Source organism: Armigeres subalbatus, chromosome 1, assembly GCF_024139115.2.
Source record: "Armigeres subalbatus isolate Guangzhou_Male chromosome 1, GZ_Asu_2, whole genome shotgun sequence".
Classification (NCBI taxonomy): domain Eukaryota; kingdom Metazoa; phylum Arthropoda; class Insecta; order Diptera; family Culicidae; genus Armigeres; species Armigeres subalbatus.
The window spans coordinates 235756307-235783942 of NC_085139.1; the positions used below are offsets into that span (position 1 = coordinate 235756307).

Consider the following 27636-nt stretch of genomic DNA (forward strand, 5'->3'; position numbering starts at 1 on the left):
AAATAAAAATTTTCCACGAAATGATCAATAAAAGCAATAAAAAATAAGAAAATTTCCATAAAGAAATATAAAAAGCAATCAAACTGTGCTTTTTTCCATAGATGACCCTTCTTTAAAAGCGTTTAAAGTTCATGTAAAATTTCATCAGCTTTATTGCTTTCTTGTATTTTTTAATGGAAATTTTCATATTTTTTATTGCTCTTTATTGATTTTTTCGTGAAAAGTTTTTAATTTTTTGTGGAAAAAAATATTTATTTTGTGGAAAATTTTGTAATTGTTTATTGCTAATATTGATTTATTTATGGAAATTTTGTATTTTTTTATGGAACATTTTGATTTCTTTATGGAAAATTCTTCTTTTATAATTGCAATTTTTGCTTATAAAAGTTTATTTATGTTTTGTAGAAAGTTCTTAATAGTTTATGGAAATTTTGTTTTATTTGTGGAAATTTTATAATTATTTATTGCTCATACCCTGATTTTTTATTGGCAATTTCCTAATTGTTTATGGAAAATTTCTAATTTTAAATGGAAATTTTATTTAGCTGCCGTCCTTCCCCGCAGCAGAGATCAACGTTAATTACAATAAATTAACTGTCAAACGCCATGAACGAACACAACCCACATGCAAAGGAAGTATCCAAGGTCTAATGGAAATCCTTTCTGCGAATTTTAAGCGTGTTCGATCCAACCTCTCTTCCTGCAGCTCATCCTATGCCGACATTCGCACAGGGATTTAGGAAAACGAAGGCGGTATGGAAAAAAAGATAACACGTAGGAAAGACTGCACACTTTTAGTTTGCCGAAAGCGAGGCGTTTTTGCTGATAAGTCAGATATTTTATGGGCTCACTCTCTCCAAGACAGGTTCATATTTCACATATTGATTAGTGTTTCTGACATGGGGTCTCCAAAAAATATGGTAATATCATCAGCAGCTTTGGATGACATGACAGATTTCTTACTTTTTGCAACAAATTCACTTTAGTTTTGTTCTTTTCGACAAGCTCCGCAAAATCACTTCCCCATTCAACCCTTTTGCTGCTTGAACCCTTTTCGTTAGAATGTATACATCCAAGTCGCTTGAACTCACGCTGCTAAACATCTAAAGCTTCATTATATTGGTTTTTGATTGAGCGCAATAAACGAAAGTGGGATTAATGCTGGTCCCGTCTTAGCACTGATTTATTAATACCCATTATCGGTAACGAACAGGTAACGTTTCAGTAACAAGATGAAAGGTAGTCGAATTTAAAGAAAAAATCCCAGCGCAGTGATTCCCAATTTCCACAGGAAATTGGTTCAATTTTCCATAGGGGATATTTTTAAATATGAATGACAATTTTGTTTGAAATTCATCTGAAAATTTATGCTTTAATTGCTTATTTATACTTAACAGAAGTTGGGGAACAACTGCTGAAAATGTTTTGGAATTTTTCGTATACGTCGCTTTTCAGATTACGGCAAATATGTGCTTTGAACTCTAGAATTCTTGGATGGCCAAAAATACTTGAAAATAGGGAATATGTGCCTACAATGTGTTCATCTAACAAAAGTTATCCCTTAATTCACTCGAAACACCTGTTGTTTAGTTGCTAAACCTTTACTAACTGTGATCGCATATCAGTTCCAGTTCTATTTCAAGACGTCTTGGTGCACCAAGAACATGTTAAACCTTTCAGAACGGATGGGTCATATATGCATTTTGGATTGGCTGTGTAAAATCACAGAAGAAAGCAAAGTCCCTACTTTCGCAAAATGGTTCGTCACGATATTGGCTTTACAGGAAAAATGTCGGAGGTCAAGTTTCAGTATACCCACTCGAAGATCCAGAAATCCAAAACCATGGGAAGATTCCGCTCCTGAGAGCATAAAAACGTTTGAATCCTACACCACAATGTATGATAATTCTGAACACTTAATCAAAATTAGTCATTCTGAATGTTAAGCCAATCATACATTTCCAGGAATACGAGATGTTCGAAGTACTCCAAAATTTGATACCAGTAGATACCTACCAGACCAATCAGTTTTGCAATGTCCCCATAATCGGTAACCAATCAGGTCCAATTAGAATATGCGCATCACGTGAACCCAATTCCTCCGTATACGAGATGTTCAAGCGAGATGTTCAAGTTCGCATTACACCGATCTTCAAATCCGACAATTATCGACCCATTTCGATCCTGAACTGTTTAGTCAAAGTAATCGAAAGACTGTTGCACGATAAGCTTAATCCAGTCGTTAAATCCGTTATATCAGAATTCCAGCATGGATTCATGCAAAAACGTTCGACGATCTCTAATTTGATGAGCTTCACCAATAGTGTTATTTTGTTATTATGATGATTTTAAATAATTTTGACGTGACACCACTTCCGATGAATTCGAGATTCCTTGTAGCGTTCCATAAGGGAGTAACCTAGGACCATTGTTTTTATGCTATTTATCTACGTCGATGGTGATCAGCTACACTCGTGCAAACTACATTTTGCGTATGACCTAAAATTCCTCGTAAGGGCAGCTTTAAATTGCTGTGCACTTCAAGCCGACATTGTGCGGTTATCATCGCTTATTATCTGCGTCGCAATTCTACACAATTCGATGATGTTTATGCTTCGAAAATTGCGCATTGGTCCGAAGCATACTTGAGTACGGAGTTTAAATATGGGTTCCTTACCATGCGATTCACGATTCATGCATCACGCATAAAAAGCATCCAGAAACGTTTCGTCAGATTCGCATTTCAATGGCTGCCATGTACCAACCCCGATAACCTGCCTCCGTACGAGCACAGATGTGCGCTCCTTGGTTTGCAAACAATCTTCAAGCGCTGGATGTATTCACAATGACTTTTTATTTTTGACATAATCCGTGACAACATTGACTGCAGTAGCGTGCTCCGGAAAATCAACTTCCGCGCACCTAGCCGCCAATTACGCAATCCCCAACCCCCAATTGCTTTTGACAGCGGGAGAACGCTTTCTTTTGAAGAAAACATTATGTCCTCTGTTCGCCCTATGCCGGACAAACGCATTCATTCAAAGACGGCATTATCGTTTCTGTTCGCCATATACCGAGCAAACGTGTTCTCTTCTCTTATTTTTTCGCCTTATACCGGGCAGATGCATTGTTTGAAAGAAGACATTATCTTTCTTTGTACTCCATTTCGAAGAGTAGCATTTTCCCAGGTAATAACGGCGTAGAACGACAGTTTAAGTTAATTGGACGAAAAATTGAAAATGTTGGATTAACAGAATCTGAATTGCGTTTCTCTCAGTAACTCTAAGTATTACCTTTTTTTTTCTTTGCAAAAATTGTCTTTTTGCGATTCAACGAATGTTGAAAAGAATGACAGAAAACTATAAATTAGAAATGTTTTCGGGGTAATGACGTTTCGGGGTAATGGATTTCAGGGTAGTGTCCCATTCAGGATATTGGTTTCCAGGGTACTGTCCCATTCGGGGTAGTAGCCTTCGGGATAACGGTATTAGGGGCACGGCTCCACCCCACTACCCCGAATGCCAGTACCCCGAATGCCATTACCCCGAATGCCATTACCCCGAAGGCCACTACCCCGAATGGGACAGTACCCTGAAAACCATCACCCCGAATGGGACACTACCCCGAAATCCATTACCCCGAAAACATTTAGAATCTATAGTATTCTATTATTATGTTTAACACCAACAGATATCGATGAATCGCAACAGTTTTTAACCAACCAATTTAACCAACAGTTTTGATTTATCTTCTAATTCGCTTTAATTCATTTCTGTCATTATGACCTGGAAAAGTACTATTCTACGAAATGGAGTAAGAGATCCTTTTTTCCAACAGAACGCGTTTTCCCGGTATAAGGCGAACAGAGGAGATGATGCCTTGTTTAAATGAACGAGTTTGCCCGGTATAAGGCATTAAGCATATGCGGTATTTCGAAAAATTTCGTTTCAGGTGGTTCGAAACGAAATTCCGCGGTAAAATTACGAAAATTTCGCTAGGAAAAACTAGCTTCTAACGAAATTTAACGGAATTCCGCGAAATTTCGAAACTAATTTAAACTTAAACCATACTTTATATTATCAAAAATTTTGGCTGCACCGCTAAATAAAATCGTAAAATTGTTTCCAAAACTTTTATACAAATTTTTCTATTAACGCTTACTACATAATTCCATTCTTAATCGACAAAGACGTATGTAGTTTCCTTCTATAAAACGTCTTCAGTGTTTCCATGATCCAAATTTAAATGTTGTGATATTTGTTTGCATTTGCACAATATGAATGCGGAATCGATCGTGTTGCTGCTGGTTATGAGACGGCAGCTAGTCCAGGAGAACGCGAAGTGAAAAAAATCTGCCTCGCGTAGCAGACATTTGTTTGGCCATGAATTGGAAACTCCGAAGCAATCTTCTTCTTATTCTATATACATAAAAATGAATTTCGGTCTGTCTGAACCTTATAGACTCCAAAACTACTGAACCGATGAACCGGCGTGAAAATTTGTATGCAGAGGTTTTTGGGACCAGGGAATGTTCTTAAGATGTTTCGAGACCCATCCCTCCTTTGGAAAGGGGGGCTCCCATACAAATGAAACAGAAATTTCTACACAACACGAGAACTAAGCAGAGAATAAATCAATTTAAGGCGAAACAAAGTTCGTCGGGTCTGCTAGTATACAATAAAAATAACTTTTTGGTATCCCAAGAATATTATTTAATTAATGTGCTGTGCATATTTGTTTTTTCTCGGCCAATCATGATTAGCAACTACGATGTGTAGTATAATTAATCAAGCTAATAAGCTCTTCTTTGACTATTTGTACAATATGTAAGGAACATTGCAGATTTGTGGGCATTTCGAGATCTTCGCATGGAATTTGCAACAAAAAAATACAAAAAAAATAAAATAAATTTCTGAAAGTTCTTTAGGTACTTTTGATTGCTTTTAGCTCATACTGACCATAACAGCTATTCTCATATGCCAAGGACACACAGACAATAGCTTAGTTTGTCGAGCTGATTGTATATAAGACTATGGGTCTGTGAAATTCAATCTGAAATACATATCTTTGTGCATTTTAGAACGGTGCACAGGATTCTTCTAGTGAGCAAATGTATGCCATATATGTAGACAAAGAATAAGAAGGAATAAATTTTGGCTGATACGTCCTTTTCAAATGTTGATCCAGTAATATCAATTCTCTATCTGCTTATAAGCCTGGCAGATGAGGATACATAATTGAGTATCCCACTAAATAAAAAAAATCTAGACATTCATTTTCTAATTTTGACTAAGTCAATACTGTAAAACCACGCTAATTATTGAGTGAACTAAGGTTGTAAACGAAACTTGAATCCGTATATGAAAAATCTCACAATTTCTTTATTTTTATATACTTACTGATATATTATTTTATCATTATTTATTCAGACTAAGGCCGAAGTTGCCTGTGCGGTATATAAGAGTCTTCTTCATTCGGCTCGGTCCATGGCTACACGTCGCCAACCACGCAGTCTACGGAGGGTCCGCAAGTCATCTTCCACCTGATCGATCCACCTTGTCCGCTGCGCACCTCGCCTTCTTGTGCCCGTCGGATCGTTGTCGAGAACCATTTTCACCGGGTTATTGCTCAACATTCTGGCTACGTGCCCGGCCCACCGCAGTCGTCCGATTTTCGCGGTGTGAACGATGGATGGTTCTCCCAACAGCTGATGCAACTCGTGGTTCATTCGCCTCCTCCACGTACCGTCCGCCATCTGCACCCCACCATAGATGGTACGCAGCACTTTCCTTTCGAAAACTCCAAGTGCGCGTTGGTCCTCCACGAGCATCGTCCAGGTCTCGTATCCGTGGAGGACTACCGGTCTTATGAACGTTTTGTAGATTGTCAGTTTGGTACGGCGGCGAACTCTACTCGATCGGAGCGTCTTGCGGAGTCCAAAGTATGTACGATTTCCAGCCACTATGCGTCTCCGAATTTCTCTGCTGGTATAATTTTCGGCAGTCACCAGTGAGCCCAAGAACACTGATATAAATCTGATATAAAATTGATCAGATTCGGGAGCACACGCTCCACGATGAATTCCTTTGAAAGCGGCACAAATGTTGGGGTATTGCCTTATCGCCAATAATGGTATATGCGGAGAGAATGTGGCGATTTATCACAGATTGCCTCTTCTGTTATTATAATTTTTTGTGGTCGCAAAACTTCTATTCGACTTCGAAAAGTGAAATCAGAATTGCGTTCAAAACCAATTTAATAAAAATTCCGCGGAAAAAAAATAATATTTCGTTTCGTTTCGAAAAATTTCGAATTAAATGACCCTTGATTTCGTATCGTTCCGAATTCTCGATAGAAATCTATATTTCGTTTCGTTTCGATCCGAATCAACACATACATTTTAAATTTCGTTTCGTTTCGTTCCGTTAGGAAAAAGTGTGTTATCGCATACCCTTATAAGGCATACAGGGTAAATATGACCTGTTTTTAATAAACGCGTTTGCCCGGTATAAGGCAGACAGGGGAGATGATGCCTTCATTAAATGGACGTGTTTGCTCGGTATAAGATAGGCAGAGGAGATGATGCCTTCTTTAAATGGACGTGTTTGCCCGGTATAAGGCACACAGAGGAAATTATGCCTTGTTTAAATGAACGCGTTTGGCCGGTATAAAGCAGACAGAGGAAATGATACCTCCTTTTAATGAACGTGCTCGATAAGGCACACAGAGGAAATACTGCCTTTTTAAAAGTAACGTCTGCTCGTTAGAAGGCGAAAAGAGATGATGCCTTCTTTAAGTCAACGCAACTTCCCGAAGACAAACAAGATCTCCCTTTATCTCAACCTCATACACAAACCGCCTTACTCAAAAGATATTTTAGTTACTAGATAAAGATTGTCGCTATCGTCGCTGTTCGGAACATCTTTTGCCGGCGATGATAGGGGATCTAAATGTCAATGAAGGAAAAATACATATGATTTGACAGTTTGGAACCGAAGCGACAATCTTTATCTTGTAACTAAAATATCTTTTCCTTACTCACTCACTTCCTCTGTCTCACTAATTATTACACATTCACCCACTCTCATTCATTCGCCCACTCTTACTCACTTAACCACTCTTACTCACTCATCCACTTTTACAGCTCCAATTAAAGTTCATTCATATGAATTATGAATAAACTTCTATCGAGTAACATTTTTTTAATTGAAATGAAGTATAAACTTCAAACAATGACTAATTCGGGGTACTGGCTCATTCGGGGTAGTGTTCCATTAGGGGTAATAGCATTCGGGGTAGTGACTCATTCGGGGTTGTGGCGTTCGGGGCAGTGGCCTTCGGGGTAATGGCATTATGGGTAATGGAATTATGGGTAGTGTCGTAGTCAGGGGCACGGCTCCACCCCACTACCCAGAATGACAGTACCCCGAAGGCCACTACCCCGAATGGTACAGTGCCTCGAAAGCCATTACCCAGAATGGGACACTACCCCGAAACCTATTACCCCGGAAGGCCACTACCCCGAAACTATTTCGAAACAGATACCAATGAAACGCGAAATGAAAAAAAATTCCAAGTATAAAAAAAAATTTGCTTAGAGTTACTTAGATAAACGCAATAATGATTCTGTTTAACCAACATTTTTTATTTACGTGTAATTAACTTAGACTGTCATTCTTTGCCATTATTATCTGTGAAAGTGCTATTGTACGAAAGAGTAGAAAATAATTTTCTAATTTATAATTTATTTGAAAGCCGTCTTCAATTTATAGATCATACAGACTGATTCTTTGACTTAATACTATTTTTACAAACTAATTTACTGAAGTCGAAAAAAACACATATTTCATTAAGTAGTCTGCAGCATAAATCTAATGGATAATTTTGGCCGTAATGGGTGCAGTGGCCAAGCATCCATAGCAGTTGGTGATTTCTGAGTTGACAAGACGGTGCATGAAATCGAACACTCTCCAAGATGTAACTACAGTCGATACGAAGTAAGATTCCCAGCATAGCGTTTGCCTTAGCGATTCTAACTGAGACATGTTCAGTGAAACGAAGCTTGATGTCGAGATCAATTCCAAGGTCTTTGATCTCTGAAGCGCTGTGTGACTTAGACAATAGTCGTAGGTTACAGAAGTTCGACAGCGAGTGAATGTTATGACTCTGCTTTTCGTCGAGTTCATCTGCATACCATTAATAATGCTTTCTTGCAATTAACGCATCTGTCCGGCATAAAGCGAAGTGAAACAAAACAATGCCTTCTTTAACCCTTTCCTTTCCATAGTGGCTTTCACCGATTTTTTCAACAACAAAAAGCAATATTCTGCACAGCTTTATAGTTTCATTCGACTGCTAATATAATCAATTTTGTGTTTAAAAATACATTTTAATCAACGCATTTGCCCGATGTAAAGCGAACTGGGGAGATAATGCCTTCTTAAAATCAACGCGCCTGTCCGGTATAAGGCAGATAGGAAAAAATGCCTCCTATAAATGAACGCGTTTGCCCGGTATTGGGCAACCATGGTTAATAATGGCTTCTTTTATTAAACGAATTTGGCCGGTATGAAGCAAATAGAGATGATGCCTCCTTTGACTGCCCGGTATAAAATAAGATAAAAAGACAAATAGAAGAGATGACACCCTCATTGTGCTCCTAGCTGCTTGTCGTCTGTCGTTCTTCTTGTCGCAGCAAGGTATACCGCCAGCATTCCATACACTATTGAAGCTACATTCCCACAAAGGGTCTTTTAATTTATTCTCTCCAAATCTAAAGTGTGCAGTCTATGTCTAAAGTATAGCCCAGCCGTCGTGGACTTAAGTTTCCACCAATTATCTGCATTTTGCATGAAAAATGCTACAGAATCTGCTCCCAAATACGTAGTGGAATGGGATTCCACGGAACAAGAATTCACCGTTCTATACTATATTGAAACAATTTCAGTTTGAAGAACGGAACGTACCATCGAGTACTTGCTAGTTGAAAAAGACGCAAAAAGGAGGTAACGAATGGTTGTTATTGATTATTTCATGAAACAAATGTTAATCATTCATAAGGATTCTGAACAAACTTTTATTGAGTAACAGTTGTTTTCATTGAAATGAAGATTAAACTTGAAATACTGACTAATTCGGGGTACTGGCTCATTCGGGGCAGTGTCATTCGGGCTAGTGATTCATTCAGGGTAATGGCGTTCGGTGTTGTGCTTGGAGTCTCTTTAGAACTATTTCCAACTAAAACGTGCGTTTTCTGTAATCATGTAGGAATACAAGATACAATAATTAAAATTAAAATTTACGTCATTTCGGACTAGAAAGCAAAATATTTCCTTAATCTAAATTCTAGACTTCGAACGAGACCATTTTATATGAAAAATAGCGCTCGCGTTAGATTTATTTCCGGGGGTGAATAAGAAATCAACAAGCGTAATTTTCATGGGAAATTTCAAGAACCAAACTATGCACTACGCTGAAAAGTTATCCGATTTGTTACCTCCTGAAAAATATTAAGTCACATTTGGGCTTTTAGAAATTAGAGTAGATAAACATGTGGTGAATTTGAAATTCAGCACGGGCTTAATTGTATAATCACCTTAAGAATATCAAAACTAGACCATGAAGTTTAAATATGGCCGTTTTCTTTCTTTTCCTTAGGGGAGATTGAAGAAGAATTGCATTCATGAATAACGAAAGGAATTTAAAAAAAAATCAATTTATTTCTTGAAATGTGATCGTTTTCATAAACTTATGTTTTCCAAAACTCTATTGAGTTCTGAAATAAATTATTACTTTCAATTGCGAGGGTGACGTTTTGAATCGTTGTTACAACTTGCCTCGCAGCACGTATTTCTATTTGCCCCGATTGGTTGAAAATATGGAGCAATTTAAAACTAGGGTTCTTAGTACCGTCCCTTTTTTGTTGTACCGGTACTACGGTACTGATAAAGTACAGTACCGGTAGTGCTGGGAAAACACCGGTACTATAGTACTTTTTATTGATGTTGGATATTTATCTGAATTTTACTCACTGTGAATTGGTCCTTTCAACCTTTAATTTAGAATGGCTTACATTCGGTCTTATATTGTATTAGTACCTAATTCTTTGAAGGATGTTTAAATTTCATCGAATCATTAATTGGAAAACCAAAATGTGCCGAAGGTACATTGTGTGAGATACTTGCTACTCAAAAATTATATTTAAATATGCTTCAAACTATCTGTTTGCTTTATCAAAGAATCTGTGCATATTTTTTGCTTCAAAGACAAAACTGGTCTTCCATCGATTTTCCATAATCATTATGCTTATTTAGCATTGGATGATTACCTACCGTGAAAATTTGATGAAAAACCCCTCCAAACAATATTTTCATAACCTATTTCAATGGCATGCCAAAAAGTTGGTTTGGATTTTGCAAAGGGTGAACAGTAATCAATGAAAGATAGTCATCTTTGCAATCTGCAATCTTTTGGGAATGATAGTGATATGGTGCGCTCAGGGGAGTAGTTTGTTGAAAAAAATAATCAAAGCAAACGGTCATTTCCGGCCTAATTTACAGCTTACCCCGCATTTAAACTTTCCCCGGTGTGCCTTATAAAGAAAACAATATTGTGAATCTAAAAACCACGAACACGCAGTGGTATCTGACCTTGGCTCCCCAAACGTTCGGCAAAATTGAAAGAACATCACCAAAGAGCAAAACCGATGATTATCTCCACAATACGCCAGGCATAGGTGTATCGACGCTGTAGCCAACCAGCAGCCAGCCTGGGATTGGATAAATCTATAATCATCCCTGGTCTCTTCGTCTCCCGTGCAAAAGGCACTACAGTAACCTATCCCTTACTCGATATTGAAGGGACCATCGAGTTAGGGAAGTATCGAGATACAGAATACATTTTTTTCCAAAACATCGAACAATTTTCATAACATGTAGAAAGGTTTAAGGTCATTTGGCCGAATACCACTTGGTCGAAAGGGTCATTTGGCCGAAAAGGTCTATTAGCCGAACGCCATTTGGCCTAATGTCGTTTGCCGAAAAGAGTTCCTTATTAAGTGAAGTGAGACGTGAGACGGAATGCATAATGAAAAGTGAGTCATGACACGATCGAAGTGAGTACAAAGTAGTGAGAAGTGAGTACATACTGAGAAGTGGAAGTGAGTTCTTAGTAGTGAGATGTATGCAGTTACGAGTGAGAAGTGATTAGTAGGAAGTGAGAAATGAGATGCGATAGTTGCGAAGAGAATAGTGAGGAAAACGGAAGCTACAGGTAGGAAGTGAGTGATGATACAGTGTTGACCCGATTTTGTCACTCCCCGGTTTTGTCTACCCCCGATTTTATCACGTTTTTGATCCGATTTTATCACGTTTCGACCCGATTTCGTCACCCCCAAAAATTTTGTCATTCTTTTTATTTTCGTAAATACTATCACAAACAACATTGATTTCATGAAATAACTTTCACCGCCTGTAGTTTATTACGAACAACTTCTGAGTACCCGGGAAATATTCTGTAAGAAATTTGAACAAGAAATAACGGGTACCGTTCATGCATTTGGTCTTTCCAAGGCATAAAATTATTCATATTTGTGGAATGAATTAGAAAATTGGAATTTTTTTTTCAATTTTGTCACATACCCTGTTTTATCACCCCAAAATTCACCATGGGGTGATAAAATCGGGATATAACTGTAATTGGAAAGTGAGAGGCCAGATGATAAGAAGTGAAAAGTAAGTGGTGTAGTGAGAGCAGGGTTTGAATCCAAAAAAGAATGAGAAAATCTTTAACTTATGCTCTCTGTATATACACTCGATAGGTAGCATACCGTGAGAGATATTTTCCCAAGCTCATACGATAATGAACTGATTCAGAGGCTATATCCCATGATAAATTTCTTTTAAAAAGCGCCAATCACGGGGAACCAGTTCTGATGATGCATTTCAATTTGCTTTACGCAGCTGTGTGAAAAAATATGGTCCCCAACATAAAATGAGCGAGAACAAAGCGTTTTATTGAGCCCCATCCCGAGTAGACGAAAATAGCTCAATAATATCAAATGTTGATAAGATAGCAAAATAAGATATGGATATGATTGATATAAGAGATAAAAGATCAAACGATAACATCAATATTTTGCACTAAAAAATCATCAGAAGATCAAGTTATGCTATTTGTAAGAAGTGACCAATATCATGTGTCATTAGTTTGTTCTTATCCATAGCATATCTTAATATTTAAATGATAATTCGGTGCAATTTTTTGATATTGTTGTCTGTTCTTTTATCTCTTATATCAATCAAATCCACTCTTGCAATCTATAAAGTGCAAGAGGTGGTGCCTCCGGAAACATCCTTCGATTGCAGTAAAATTGCAATAATGTTGCAAAAAATCACAGCGAAAAAAATTAAATAAAAATATAAAACTGGATTCGATTTATGGATCTTGTGATTGGAAGTCCTTCACTCTACCACAGCACCATTCAGCACTTCGAAGGGACTGCATGTTGACTCATTATAAAAACCATACGATTATGAAGTTTTGTACTCGGGTTTTCTGTTACTTGATTGCACCATCACCGGAAAAAAACTTGAGTTGTCAAAACGTTGAACGATGCTAAATTAAACATGAAGAAAAACTCAACTTATCTACAACTTACTTTAAACAAACAAATAAATTTTGAAAGACGCATTGAATTAACATGGTGACAAATGTGCAACTTGATGATTTTGTTTCGTGTTTGCAATATAAAGTGCAGTATTCTTTGGTTGTTTGTTTTCAAATGTCAAACACGTACTGAATTGCAATGTTAATGAAAAATTGATCACAACTCGAACGTTTTTGACATCTTAATGCAACTTTTTGTGCGCTGATGTTTTTCAAATGCTTTTAATGAAACTGAATAGAAAGAAGGTGCTTTTTGGAAGATGTTGCGTGTGCTACTTGGGTTCTGCATTGCTTCCATCTAAGAGATAGTGATTAGTCCCAAATCAATATCTGTGTTAACGGATGAAAGTGATGCTACTCTCATACAATAGTCTTGGTTTGTACCACCTACGAATTTGTGCGAATTGCTCAATGCTAATGCTAATGCTAACTAAAGAGAAATAATATGAACGAAGGACTAGTGAAGAGAAAGAAAAAGGATGATGGAAGCTAAGGCAAGGAAGTAGGACACAGGAAGTAAGAAGAAGGAAGCCGGAAGCATGAGAAGGAAGAAGGTGAAAAGATAAAAAAGGAATGGGCGAAAGGAAGAAAGAAAAAATACGAAGAAAAGACCCAGATTAATCCACCTAGCGTTGGTGGTGCCTTTCTCGCATTTAGTTAAGACACCAACCTTATATGGGGTTTATATGGTCCGATGTACCATTTTCTTCACAACTTTTAAACGCAATGACCGATCGTTATTTTTAATTCAATAGTGATCAACAAGGCTTTGTCTCCTGTCGAATGAAACTTGTTGCGAGAAAATCGGTTAAGGATTACTATACGAAAAGTTGTCTAATGTTTTTTATAGCTTTTGTGCACACACATACACACACATACACACGGACAGACAAACATGTGCTCAGCTCGTCGAGCTGAGTCGATTGGTATATAATACTATGGGTAGCAGAGGCTTCTATAAAAAGTTCGTTTGCGGAGTGAAATGATAGCCTTTCGGTACAACTTAGTTGTACGAGAAAGGCAAAAAAGTTAAAAAAAGACAAAGAAAGAAGGAATATCGAAGAAGTAAGAAAGAAGAAGAAAGAAGAAAGAAGATAGAAGAAAAAAAAGAGATGTAAAAAGAAAGATGGAGGATGGAAGGAGGAAGGAGGAGGAAGGATGATGATAGAAGGAAGAAGGAATAAAGAAGGAAGAAGGAATAAAGAAGGAAGGAGGAAGAATAGAAAGAATATATAAGGAAGAAAGAAGAAAAAAGGAACAAGGAAGAGGGAAGGATGAAGAAGGAAGAATGGAGAATGGAGAAAGAAGTAAGATGGAAAGAAAACCGAGAGAAGAAGAATGAAGAATAAAAAATTAGAAGGAAGAAAGTAGAAACAAAAAGCAAGAAGGAATAAGGAAAGAGAAAAATGGAAGCCGATGGAAGGAAGAGGACATAAGAGAAAGAGTTAAGGAAAAGGAGAAAGGAAGAAAGTAGAAGGCAAGGGGAAGAAAAAGGAAAAGTGTAAAAGAAAAAGAGGCAAAAAAGAAGAAAAAATAAAGATAAATTTCATAATTTTCTTTCCTCATATCTCCCTTCTTACTTATCACTACTCACTTCTCATCTCTCACTTCTTCCTTCTCACTTACCACTACTCACTTCTCTTCACTATTCACTTCTTATTTTTCAGTATTTTTCACTACTCACTTCTCATGTTTCAAATCTCACTTCTCATTTCTCACTTCTAACTATTATCTTCTCACGACTAATTTTTGCTTCTCACTTCTCAATTCGCATTTCTCACTTCTCGCCTTTTATTTCACATTTCTTACTTATAACATTCTGCTCTTCAATTTTCTCTACTCGGTTTTCACTTTTTTTCTCACTTTTCAATTCTCTTTTTTCACTTGTACCTTCTCACTTCGCACTTCTCACATCGTTTTCTCATTTCTTCTTCTCACTTTTCACTTCTCACTTCTCTCTTTTCACTTCTAATTTCTCAATTCCCTTCCTACTTCTTACGTCTTATATCTTTATGTGATGTAAGAAATGTCTCATTCCTAACTTCTTGCTGAACACTTCATGTAACTCCCTCTACTCACTTCTCTCATACTCTCATACGATCTCACTTTCCCATACTGGCAATGAAAGTTTCTTTCTTCATCTGCTCGGTGAATCGGCATTAAGCCAAACGACCCGGCACCGTGTATATCGTGCATGTGAACTGTTTTTGACAACATCGAGTTAGCGAGGTAAAGCGTTGAAAATTTATTCCTACATAGAGAATTTTCGGTAAGAGAGATATCGACTTACGGAGGCAACGCAGTATGCTAGATTGAAGAAACTTTGAATTTCATTGAGTAAGGGAGAATATCGAGTAACAGAACCCAAGCAGCACAAGTTTAATGAAACTGGTTACAGCAACCCAATTGTGACTAAATCTGGTCACTCATAAGCTACTGTGATCTATGTACAACATGTGTGCTACTCTAGAACACCGAGTTAGAGAGAGTTCAGTGTGAAACATATTTTAATGCTTAGCAATCTAAACCATTGATGTCGAACTATTTGAAAATATGAGAAGTACCTAGGTATATAAATTTGTTGAATATGATTCCGTTTTTATTTGCTCTTTGCTTGAGAATAATTATCGTAATCATTTTCCAAGGCTTTCATAGATGTGGAAAATTAATCTGTAGTACAAATAGCACGTGCATTCATCGCCACAATTCACGAACGTGGAGCCGAATTTTCAAAAATATCAAGGTACTTTTTTTCTGAAGGTATGTTTTTCTTAGGCGAATGATCTGGGGCTCCTTTTTTGTTGAGATTAAAAACCAGCGGAGAAGATTTTTTTATGACCGATAGAATATTCAACAGCAGAGCTCGCTTAGCTGGTCCTGTTGCAATGGTAAACTTTAAATCATAAGGTGAGACTGACCCTTAGAAACAAATTTGAGAATCACTTATCACGTTGTAGTACTATGTCTGCTTTCAATGACCAAACAAGTGGCTAAGACTTTTCGGCGATTAATTTTGGCTTCAATAAATTATACACTGGCATGAAAAGAGGTATTGGGTAGTGGTAGCTGATCCTTTCCATTTTTTTATCTAACGATCTTTGTTCTTTTTTTTATTGGAACAAGAGAGTAAAGCATATCAACGGTTCTTACACAGGGGATAAATAAAATAATAAGTAGCGATTTCTCTTGCTTCCATTTCTCAAACAATAAGATGAAGAACCAAAATTGCTACCCCAGTTGATTTTATCTGTTTTGTTTCTTAATTATATGGGAAGTTAGTCGCCATGTCAATGCGCTGAAGGACTTCATCCATTTGGGGGCGCATTGAATTTCGGCAAGTTACCGCAAGCTATTTTCGAAGCTACCTCGAAGTCGCCCCGCCTTGGTCGGCTGTTGACAACGGAACAGGTCTGCCATGTAATCGGTGCATGGCTGCTATAGGGACGGTCAGCGAATCAACAGACAGCAACGCACTCACCTTTCGTTTCGACTTGGCCATCCGCTGGTCTCGGGAATTTTCCGCCTCGCCGGGCGGCCGCTTGCCCCACACCACTATGGCGATGCGGGTGTAGGTGTAGATCAGCACCAGCAGCGGTATCACGAACTGCGTCATCAGCAGTGTCGTCGTGTAGTAGCTCTCCTGCTCCTTCGAGGGCCAGATCTCCTTGCAGATTGGGCTGGATAGTTTCCGCAACGTCGCGTTCGGCAGCGGAGGGAAATTAAAACGAAGAAAAGCGATATGGAAATGAAAGCAAATTGGTCTGTTTATTATAGGAGGTGCTTCGAGGAATGACGGGGAATAATAACGAGGGAACGTCAAGTGAGGTGGAATGGATAATAAATTCGATAATCAAACAGCTGTTACTAATTTTGCCTTCCGCGTATTCTAGCTATTTATAGAAACATTTTGTCCACTTTTGGTTAAATCCTGAATCACTACAACACGACATAGAAGTTCAAGATAAAATATCAAAGAACAAAAGGTGTAAAGGGCAAAGTCTACAGAACAAAACATTGTTTTAGGATTAGTGAAATTTTGTGAACATTTTCGTTTTGGGTATTAATTTTCGATAGAAAGAATATTGGCGGCTAAGCGGATCACATAATGATACTTACAGATCACACACCGCATGCCACTTCGATGGCATGTCAAGCGTTGAGAAGATTGCAATGGGTGCTGCCGTTATCAACGCTATGACCCACACTACTGCTATCAGCACCTTGGAGCATCTGCAAATAACAAATACGCACAATATGTATCAATTCTTAGACTAAAACAAAAAAAACACCGGTTTTTAAAAATATATATAAAGGATTAGACAAAACATAAGGATCCCAATCTGAAACTACTTACGTCTTTGTGATTCTCGGCTTCAGGGGCCACATTATGGCGATGTACCGATCGCCGCTGATCGCGACCAACGTGTACGCACTAACCAGCACCGAAACGGCCTGCGTGTAGTTCACCAGCCGACACATCCCCAGCCCAAACGGCCAATACTGCAGCACGAACATCGAGATGAACGTGAACGGGACGCAGAACAGCGTCATCATCAGGTCCCCCACGGCCAGATTCGTGATGAAGTAGTTCGTGACCGTTCGCATCCGCGGGTTGGACTGCACGATAAACAGCACAATCGAGTTTCCGATCACGGCCGTCACGAAAATCAACACGTACAGGAAATAGCTGGTGATTTCGAAGTACAAACTGGGCAAATAGCCGGTATTGGAACATTCCCCGTAGAAGGTGTGATTGGAGCCATTCTTCATCCACTCCGTCAGCTGGTCGATGTAGGTCTGCTCCTCCGTGGATGACACGTACGGATAGTTGGGTGCGTAGATTTCGTACGTGTCGTTGAACAAGTAGCCGGGGCCGGGTGATGGCCGAGCGCTGTCGTTGGCAGCAGCAAAAGGTCCCGACTCGTTCCGCCAGGATTTGTTGAAATAGTCCGAATACTGGACCGTGTACTGCAAGCTCATGGTGGCGGCCGTGGACCGCACAGGTGACGGTATCTGTGGCTTCGAGGGAAAGTTTGCCGTCTCGTTAGCGTTACAACAGCGGCTGCAGACACGTATCGGTTGCCATGAAGCGAATTACCACGGCCGGTTGCACATTATCGTCGTTAATCGGGCGGAAATGCACCTGCAACGGAAGAGAGGGAGAAAACGGTAAAAGTTAGCACGCGCAGAGTGTGTGTATGTGATTGGAATGCAGTTTGCGGGAATGGGGTTCCATAAGAAGCAAGAGATTGCGATTGATATGTATATCAGATTTGCATTTCAACAGAACCGAAAACCCCTACTCAATGAGACCATCGCTTTTGTGTGGAAATCAAACTGATTGATTCCGCGGAATTCAATTTGTCGTTAATTCCGACAGACGTCATCGGTGATGATTGAATCGACAACGAAGATGGAATCTGAAAAATCAATCATCGATATGCTTTCACTTTCTCTTCCAGCTTCAGGGGGCTTCGGTTCTTTGATGTTAATTAGAAGAGGCTTCCGTTCAAGTGCCATTATAGATTACTTCTATTGATAGTCTTTGAATCCTACATAAGACATGAAAGGCCTGCAAGCAAAGTGTCTGAGGTTTATTGTGAAACCGCTAATATTGAGGAAAAGCTGCTTTAGTATTGAACTGAGATCAACAGAATTATGTTTCACATACCATATTATATGCAGTTAAAGTGTATATGATGAGCATTTTTGTATCGTATCTTTAATAATTATAATTACATTTCATTTCTTGGTATGTGGGCAATATTGACGTAAATAAGGGATGGCCAGAGGGGGGTTGGCTTTTCCCAAGCCGTGGACCCTCCAAAAAGTTTAAAAAGCGGATTCCAAAATAGTCACTATTCATGTACCACAAAGCAATTTCCTCATTCCTCATAGCATCGTATGTCTTCTAAGATCTTTTTTTTTAGAAAAAGTAGTTGTTGCTACAAAATTTTCTTGCTAAATAATACAATTTTGTCAGATTGTCAATGCCATTAATTGAATAAGTGTCTGCGAAACATGATAACACTCTGGTTCATGTTTGTACCAAGTTCAAATATAAGATTGTTTAAAAAAATATTCATTTCGGCTCTGAACGCCGACTCAGATTTTCGAACGTTTTTCGAGTAGATTTGAATGGACAATAATCATGACTGTAATAGGCTCTCATGCTTGTACCTATACTCTTAAATCCGGTCAACGCGTAACGTAAAGCGAGTCCCTGAATATTAACAGTTGATAAAATTCTTTTTAAGTTTTTTTAGTAGAATGTCCTTGTCCTTGGGGCCCGCCTTAGCAGGGTGGCCAGACCTACCGATTTCTGACTCACCTACCGATTCACAGACGAGAGATAAAAAGCTACAGATTTTTCAAAATTCTTACCGAGAACTCCACCAAACAAAAGCTTAGTTAACATAGTATTTTTTTTATAAACGATTCGAATAATTTCAGGTAATTCTAAGGCAACCGATAATATTCTGATTCTGAGTTTATTCATAAATTGGTTGAATCTTCAATGCATAGCATATATCTTAATTTAGTCTTCTCTATTATGATGACATTTTCCATCAAACTCATATTTAAAACGACATAAATAGATTAAGGACAGGTTCAGAGTGTTCAATAATCATCATTCCTGCCACTTGTGATATTACTGCATCTGTGATAAATATAACTGGACGATCATCCGCATCTATTACTAAGGTGGTTCCAAGTTCACCTTTGGTGAACAAAAAGGTCCATAAAATATTCAATTTAGCAAGTATTCAGTCCTATGGATAAAATATCTAGCGGCTTTCCATCAACAGAAAAGGGCTATTTCAGTCTAAATATTTTAGATCACCTTTACCGTCTCCTGTCGTCATTATAGTACAAGGCTATGTAGCTGACCTTGATATGTGGCTAGCTTTGAATAATGGCCCGGTCTGAAGTCAATCAATAACTTTGGAAACATTTAGAAATTTATCTGCTGTTATTCAGATTGTCCGTGCATATTGATTTTGAAACTATAACAAAAAAATGCACTTTCACAAGAGGTTATTCTAGATTAATCTTTATATCAGATGAGTTTCGTATGTTTGAAGTAGTCAACCATAGTTCTATTTTCTGCTGAATCGAACTTCAAATAAACTCGTAAATTATTGCGCTTTTTGCACTTTATAAGAGTTTTGCGAGATTTTTTTTCTCACAGTCATCTTTTTCTCAAACTCAATACACTCAAAAAAGTTTGATTTTCCGTGTATAATATTTGTGTGTGAGTGCTCAATCTGAAAACAAATAGACGTCAAATCATGGCGGGAATCGATTTTGTGTACACGCTTGCATGTGACTAACGAGTAATTGGTTATAATTGGGTAAATTTCAGTAACAAAAATCGATCAACTCGAAATGAGAGTGGGTGTGAGAAAAAGAATCGGGAAAATCACAATCTACACATAACTCTTCAAATTGATGAAATCGGCAATATAAGATTCATAAGTTCTGGAAATACATTAGTGCATGAATATGTAATAATTTCTTCAGGCCAATCCACTTTACAAGTGTGGAACTTTTATGAACAGCAACATATGTAATAATAAGGTAGGATTACTTTTCCTGGACTTCGTTTCATAGCTCCGATATTCATCCTACGAAAAACAACGCAATGAAAAGGAATTTTATTTGTTTATTTTTGTGATTTTTTCCAGCAGTAAGCACGTACCTACCTGCGTTTAATAAGACGTCGTCACTGATGATATTTCAATCACAAAAAGGGGTGCCGCCAACCGACCACATTTGGGTGCCGACAACTAAATTTAGGATCCATTTGAAAAAATCTTTTTTGACACATAATTCGGTGGCATTCAATATTGTATTACAAATTAGGATTCATTCATTTTATAAATACTCAATGAATTAAACTTTCTGATTAATTTACACTTCTATGGAACACTAATGAAAAAAAAAAATCAAATTTAAAAAAAAAACTGTGGTTGGGTTTTCACTTGTCTAAAACATATTTTGTTCGTTAAACAAAACAGATGCGACTATTTGGTTTGGTATTGGGCACAAAAACATCGTACTGATATTACCCAAACATGATACTTGGCAGAAGGTTCGTAACTATCTTATGTCATAAGTTACCGTCATAAGTTAAGACAACCGACCAGTGCCGGCCACCGACCACCTTTCCCTACTTGTTGACGGACTCAATTCTCCAAACGGCGTGAAAGCTTTCCGCTTTGGCTGTTGTCGAGCTTGCTCTTCTGGACTTGCTTTCGCCGCCATATAGGCCTTCAAAATCCATTGGAAGTCTTCTTCTTCTTCTTATTGGCATTACATCCCCACACTGGGACAGAGCCGCCTCGCAGCTTAGTGTTCATTAAGCACTTCCACAGTTATTAACTGCGAGGTTTCTAAGCCAGGTTACCATTTTTGCATTCGTATATCATGAGGCTAGCACGATGATACTTTTATGCCCAGGGAAGTCGAGACAGTTTCCAATCCGAAAATTGCCTAGACCGGCACCGGGAATCGAACCCAGCCACCCTCAGCATGGTCCTGCTTTGTAGCCGCGCGTCTTACCGCACGGCTAAGGAGGGCCCCATCCATTGGAAGTGATGGTCCATAATTTTAGATGCTGATTTGACACCCAGTATCTTCGGGAAAGACGTTGTCCATTTTCTATGTTCTAAATCACACTCGCCTTAGTGCACTCTCGAGCGCGAAATGGTAACGCAAACTACGTATGAATGGTACAATGCTCGCTGTACCATCATTCGAAGGACTTGCTTCGTTAAATAATTAGCCTCGAAAGGTGTACTGCAATGCAAAGCACTCCACCTATTGCACTTAGTCCAATCTTGGGACCTTGGATGGCTACATGACGGTAGACTAGCCCAAGACTACGTGCAGCAGCTGGAAGTTGTAGCACTCCCAGCGGAAGAGCAGCTAGGCGCAGCTTCTCTTGAAGATGGCTGGAGAGATACTCGATATGCTATTGGAAGCACCGCACAGTGGCACAGAGCCCTTAGTGGAGGAAACAATGCAGCTTAGACGAGACTTCTGCAACACCGCACGAGGGCGAACGAGGCACGATACAAACGGGCGCGGAATAGAACAAACTCGAATTTCCCAAAATCCCACAATTTCTTTATTTTTATATACTTAGTGATATAAAACTATACTGCTATAAAATTGATCAGATTCGGGAGCACACACTCCACGATCAACATAGACATTTTTATTTGCGTTTTGTTTTGATAGGAAAAAGTGTGTTATCGTATACCCTTAATAGAAATTTCTTCTTTTCTTATGTTTTGTCATGAAAACTTGTACTATCGCATAAGGTCGTATACCATAGCGAAAAACTGTTCAATGTGGAGGCCACGTACGTATACTTTGGATGCAGTCAAATGGAGGCATGCGCCTGTCTATATCGCCTCCACTTTGTATACACTTATTAGCTAGCATATGCGATTTCGCGTTGGCTGCGATACCCTTCACTTGGGACGTACATCCTATTCAGTAGTGAGGATTTTGGCAAGTGAACATGATTCTTGTGCACCACTAATGCATCGTAATTGGTGCCTCCTATAAGCTAGATTGTCAACCATGACGTTCAGTTGATCCTTTCAATGTTACCATGTTGTCGAGTTCGTCACCGGGGAGGTAAATTTTCGGCCCCGCATCGAAATTCCAAAACTGCTCAATTGCAGGATTGATTCTGACTGACATCACAGGGGACAGGGCTCTATCATCAAATGGATTCAACTGGTCTCACTAACGATAGTATCGGATTCACCACCTGCACGTTTGGTATTTTAGAGGAATGCGAAACCTGGATATTTGTTAGCATAGGATCTTGCCTAGGGTGACCATATGGTATCCTAAAGGAGGACATGTCCTCCTTTTTCATTAGAAATCAGATGTCCTCCTTTCGGGCTAAAATGTCCTCCTTTTTGAAAATTTTGAGAAAACAGTAAATAAATATTTCTGAAAAAAATCTAGTTTAACAAACAATAATACAACAGAGATCCGATCACAAACAGAACTGCACACGTTTGCGATTTATCTGATATATTTTCCTTCATGATTTATTATGGTAATAGACTGGAAATAGCTTTTATGTGGGAATTGCGGTTATCTTAGTCTTGAAAACCACTGAACGGTTAACATTTGATTCTACCCGACGTTTCGGCCATCGAATGAGGCCTTTCTCAAGGGGAAATTGGTCAATCGTTGTCGTCTTTTGAAAGAGGCCACAGCCAATGACCGAGACGTTTTGCAGAATGAAACGTTAATCGTTCAATGGTTTCAAAGACTGAGAAAACCGCAATTCCCAAAATTTTCCCTTATACTTTGACAAAAAATAATGTAAATATCGAAAATAAAATCCATGAGTTACAGTAATACAGGTTTCGATGATATCAGAAGAATTGGAATGTGAGATAAAGATTAGGAAAAAATAGGAAAACACCCTTCAAATTGGCTCTTGAACGTGTCGTACGATATGTTTCTTGAGTATGTGAGACAAAAAGCAGCCGCCATGTCATATAATATATTGCTAAAAGTTTAGAATCGGAAAAGAAGATTTTTAATCATATTCAATACTTAAAATTAATCGATGTTTTTTATGTCCTCCTTTTCAATCAAATGTCCTCCTTTTTTGCTACAATTCGGATGAATTGTCCTCCTTTGGAAAAATTCAATATGGTCACCCTAATCTTGCCTGCTATACTCTACATTCGGTTTGGATTCGCTGGCTGCCGTTCCAGCAAACAACGAAGTGGTACATATCATTGCCCAGTATAAAAATTTGAAGGGTAATAGTTGAGAAACAATATGACGGATTAAAAAAACACTTCAAGCAGCTCTTTATACAAATTACAAATAAAGCGTAGAAAAACATTCGAGTTTTATTTAAGGAATATCCTGTCAATTTAGAGTGAAATCCATCATTGGTAAATTTTCCCCAAAATGTGTTTTAAATGGATCTGTCTAAATAAACATGTCGATTTTGTACATGTCGATAGTGCATTGAGTGAGTTTAAAAAAGGATCAAACCTGTTGGTGATTGACAATTTCCCTGTCATTAGAAAAGGTGATTACTCTATGTAAACACCTGCCACTATCGATCGACAAGGTGTCGAAACAATACCCCATCCTTCCGTTCCGTTCCGTTCTGATAGATGAACAGTTAATTAAACTTTGTTGCAAAACTAATAGTTTGCACATATGAACAGGTGGTACGCTACGCAGGAAACAGCTGACAATGATGGAAAACCTAGTTTGCCCCCGTACTTTGATTGGTTTCAATTTCTGTTTGGGAACTCCAATGTTATTGTTGGCTGGTGACTTCCAACCACCCGGACCACCAGGGAACTGATTGGGTGGCTGGATGACTGGCAGACTGATGGGGAACGAAAACAGCTTGGCTAAACAAACCACATACCTACCGGCAACCCACATTCCAGTCTAATGGGCTAAGTGCTGAATTTTGGCCTCTGCAGGAACGCTTATTTCCGTACATGTATTCAGTTTGAACAATGTTCGAGGGGTGGGAAACCAAAACTATACTCTACTGTGGTTTATTTGGCAACAGCTATGAGAACGCAAACGACAAGCAAGTCATTTTATTTAATGAACGAATTTAGAGGAAGGTGGTTGGGATTTATTCTATCGTTTATTTTAGACGATATATTTGACAACATCGAAATTGGGGTGCTAAGAACCTTGACTGATTTGGGCTCTATGTGATGGTGGGATTCCGAAATGCTTAACGAAATAAAATTAGCCCTTTGTAGTAGAAAGAACTTGAAGCTCATAAGAATACGTTTGAACATCATTATTGATGCTTTATTTCACTCGTTCTTTTATCTGTTACCTCAAAGATTCATTGACCTCAAGGTTTCCAAAATGATGGTTTTCAGCGGTTGGTTGGTTGGTTGCGTAGTAGGTTGTCTCTTACTGTTCACAACATTAACACAGTTTTTGGGATATGGGTTATCGTTTAGAATATAGCCGTGACTCCGTAGATATTGAATGACAGGAAGGTGTTCCTGAGCTGTTTGATCAATCTGGTCACATTCCGGAACAGCGCGAATGGATGTTCCTCAGGAGAAACGATCGATAATTTTAACACCGTTTCAAGTCAAATAACCAATCTGGTGCAAATGTCCTTTATGCTAAATGGCAGCCTCCCGATCGATAGAGATAAAAATCAAAAGGAAAGGAGTACCGTGGGTTGAAAATGGAATATTTCCGCTTCACGTCAATATTTTAAAATGAATGCTCAATGCGACAAATACAATTGAACCGTTTGTTTGAGAAACTGCATATGTAACATTTTTGGCCAAAATGAGATTTTTATATATTCTGAATCCTCGTCCAAAAATACGTATTCTGGCAAAAAATGCGAAAAAAAATTTTTGTTCAGGAATGTATGAATTTTTTTTCGTTTGTTTGAGAAACTACATATGTCCACGCACTTTGAAGAGCAATTGTGAAGTACTGCTTACAGTTTTTGCACCAGAAGTGTTGAGTTTTGCCAAAAACTATTGATCTGTATCGAAGAAATCGAAAGATTCGGTGCCAATTTGTTCAAAAACAGTTTTTTGTTGTTTTCTCGAAATTGTGTAAAATGGACTTATGCAGTTTCTCAAACAAATGATTCAATTGAGATGTAATTTGAACTTTAAGAGTGAGTAGCAAGCATATGTGGGGTAACATACATCCGGCATGTTTTTCCTCGATTCAAAGCATCCTAAATTTCGATAGATTTCAATGCTGATGTTAATATGCATGCTGCCTAATTTTCTCTTGCCTATAAACAAATTCAAATTTTATCAAAATCAAACATAAAAAAAAGTTACGGAAATGAGAAAGACTTTTCATTTCCTTGTGTTTGATTGTTGAATAGGGTGTGATATCAAATATGTTAGTTTGATATAAAATAATTCCATCACAAAATAAATATATATGCGGTTTTTCTAGATTTGGTTCAGGGCTCATCTGAGCGGGTGTGGAGAATCGGGCAGCCTTTAATTAGCATGAGTCAACAAAAATTAAACACACCGACGAGCCATCCGTTTCCCGTAACGTCTTCTACAAGTTAAAACTACAGGCCTTCCCATGGTTCAGTAGATTTTAAAATTAAATCGTTGCAGAAAAATAAAAGCTTTCAAGAACGTATCGGCACTGCAGCTGTGATCTCTGTGAATTTGAATGCCGGAAATCAGGCTATAGCAGGAAGGATTTGAAGTAGAAGACGATGAGCGCGGAAAAAAATTAAAGTTAAAAGGTGGAAAAGTTTTAGGCGATAAAAGTTTCTTCATTTATGTATGAAATGTGGGCTTGATTGGGAAATGTGCTTATATGTCGAGACCTTGGAATAACTTGATCCTCTGATTGTTTCTTCTAACTTTTTTTTACTCGATGCTTGAGTGATAAAAATCCCGCATCATTGCCACCGTTGCAAAACAAAATGTGGGCCAATTTGCCAAACAGTTTTATTTTAAAGGGATTTTAAGTTTTTCTCAAAGTCATTGTTTTTAGTTAGATTTGGTTTCTCTGAAAATAACTTTGAAAAAATGCTCATAAACACTCAGACGAGATATGAACACACGTAGAAATTTTGTTGCGTTTATTGAACTTTATTTATTTATTATAAAATCAAAATCAAAATATACAGTCGATTTCTCAATAATTTATTCTTATTAAATACTTACTACTACATAAGAACAAGCACATTACTCTTTTTTAGAATTTTTATCCATTACACTTTCCATTTTCCACATTGCAACTTTCCTACTATTATCGAGACTAGCCTCAGTAAAAATAGTGAAAATAACTTTATCCGAGCCGTTCAAATGATTTCGAATTCAGAACGTTTGGCAAAACAAAGCTGACTTATCAAATTAACTGTTGATCATATGGCCCTGGCTGAGTCTTCAAATTGATTTCACTCTTGGTGAAAGCCACTCTACATTATTGAGTTTTTTTTTTGCAGTTTTTCATCAAATATTACGCCATAAGTAAATACATCATGATGTACAAAGATGGCCAAAAACATTGATTAAGCCGGATGTGTGGGCAAGACATATACCCAAAAAACAAAGTCACTTCGAGAAGCTGTTGAAAATGGAGATATTTAACCTTAGTAAGATGTTGGGGTCAATATGACCCAAAACGAAACTTCAAAGTAGAATAACTTTTTACCTGATAATCCGATCGTTCTGAAATTTCTTGACTTTTAATATTTCGTGGAAATGAAGCATCTGACATGAAAAAAGTATTTTAAGGTGCAACAGGAACGACCCCACAAAAAAGTTACGAATAAGATGTTAGGGTCATATTGACCCAGAAATGTAAATGCTTATAAAACAGTCAAATTATAACCGAATTACAAAGTTTATATACCGTTCTAAAGATAAACTCATCAATTTTGTGGCTATGTGGTGATATGCTGGTTCTGGAGACAATGGCCACCGGGAAACGACTTCCACGGGGACCTTGTCGGTCATATAAGGGGAGCATAAAAATCGCTCCATATATGCCATTCGATCGCTAATTCTTCATATATTCTCTTAAAACGGTAATGTATGGTCCATGAGAGGGCTTCCGATGAAAGTGGCCACTCCTGGTACATGCAAGGTGCCCCCGGGGAACCCGCAGGAGGGGACATTTCCGTTTTAGCACCAAAATATGCCGTGCGGCGGCTCTTTTGTCATGATTCTCCACCAAATAGATGATAATGCGCTTGAAATCGATAAAAGACCACATTGGCCACTCCTGGTACATGCAAGGTGCCCCCGGGGAACCCGCAGGAGGGGACGTTTCCGTTTTAGCACCAAAATATGCCGTGCGGCGGCTCTTTTGTCATGATTTTCCACCAAATAGATGATAATGCGCTTGAAATCAATAAATGACCACATTGGTCACTCCTGGTGCATGTAAGGCGCCCCGGGGAACCCGCAGGAGGGGACATTT

At 38.3% G+C, this 27636-nt stretch overlaps 1 protein-coding gene across 1 annotated transcript in view; it reads right to left on the bottom strand.

The window, feature by feature from the left end:
- LOC134211866 (RYamide receptor-like) overlaps window positions 1–27636 on the bottom strand; it is a 654886-nt gene that overhangs the window by 535486 nt on the left and 91764 nt on the right. Inside the window, exons 2-4 of the mRNA XM_062689199.1 lie at window positions 17021–17809; window positions 16783–16896; window positions 16145–16343 (exon numbers count right to left, since the gene is read on the bottom strand). Coding sequence (XP_062545183.1) covers window positions 16145–16343; window positions 16783–16896; window positions 17021–17646 — 939 coding nt within the window. The 5' untranslated portion in view covers window positions 17647–17809. The remainder of the gene's footprint in view (window positions 1–16144; window positions 16344–16782; window positions 16897–17020; window positions 17810–27636) is intronic.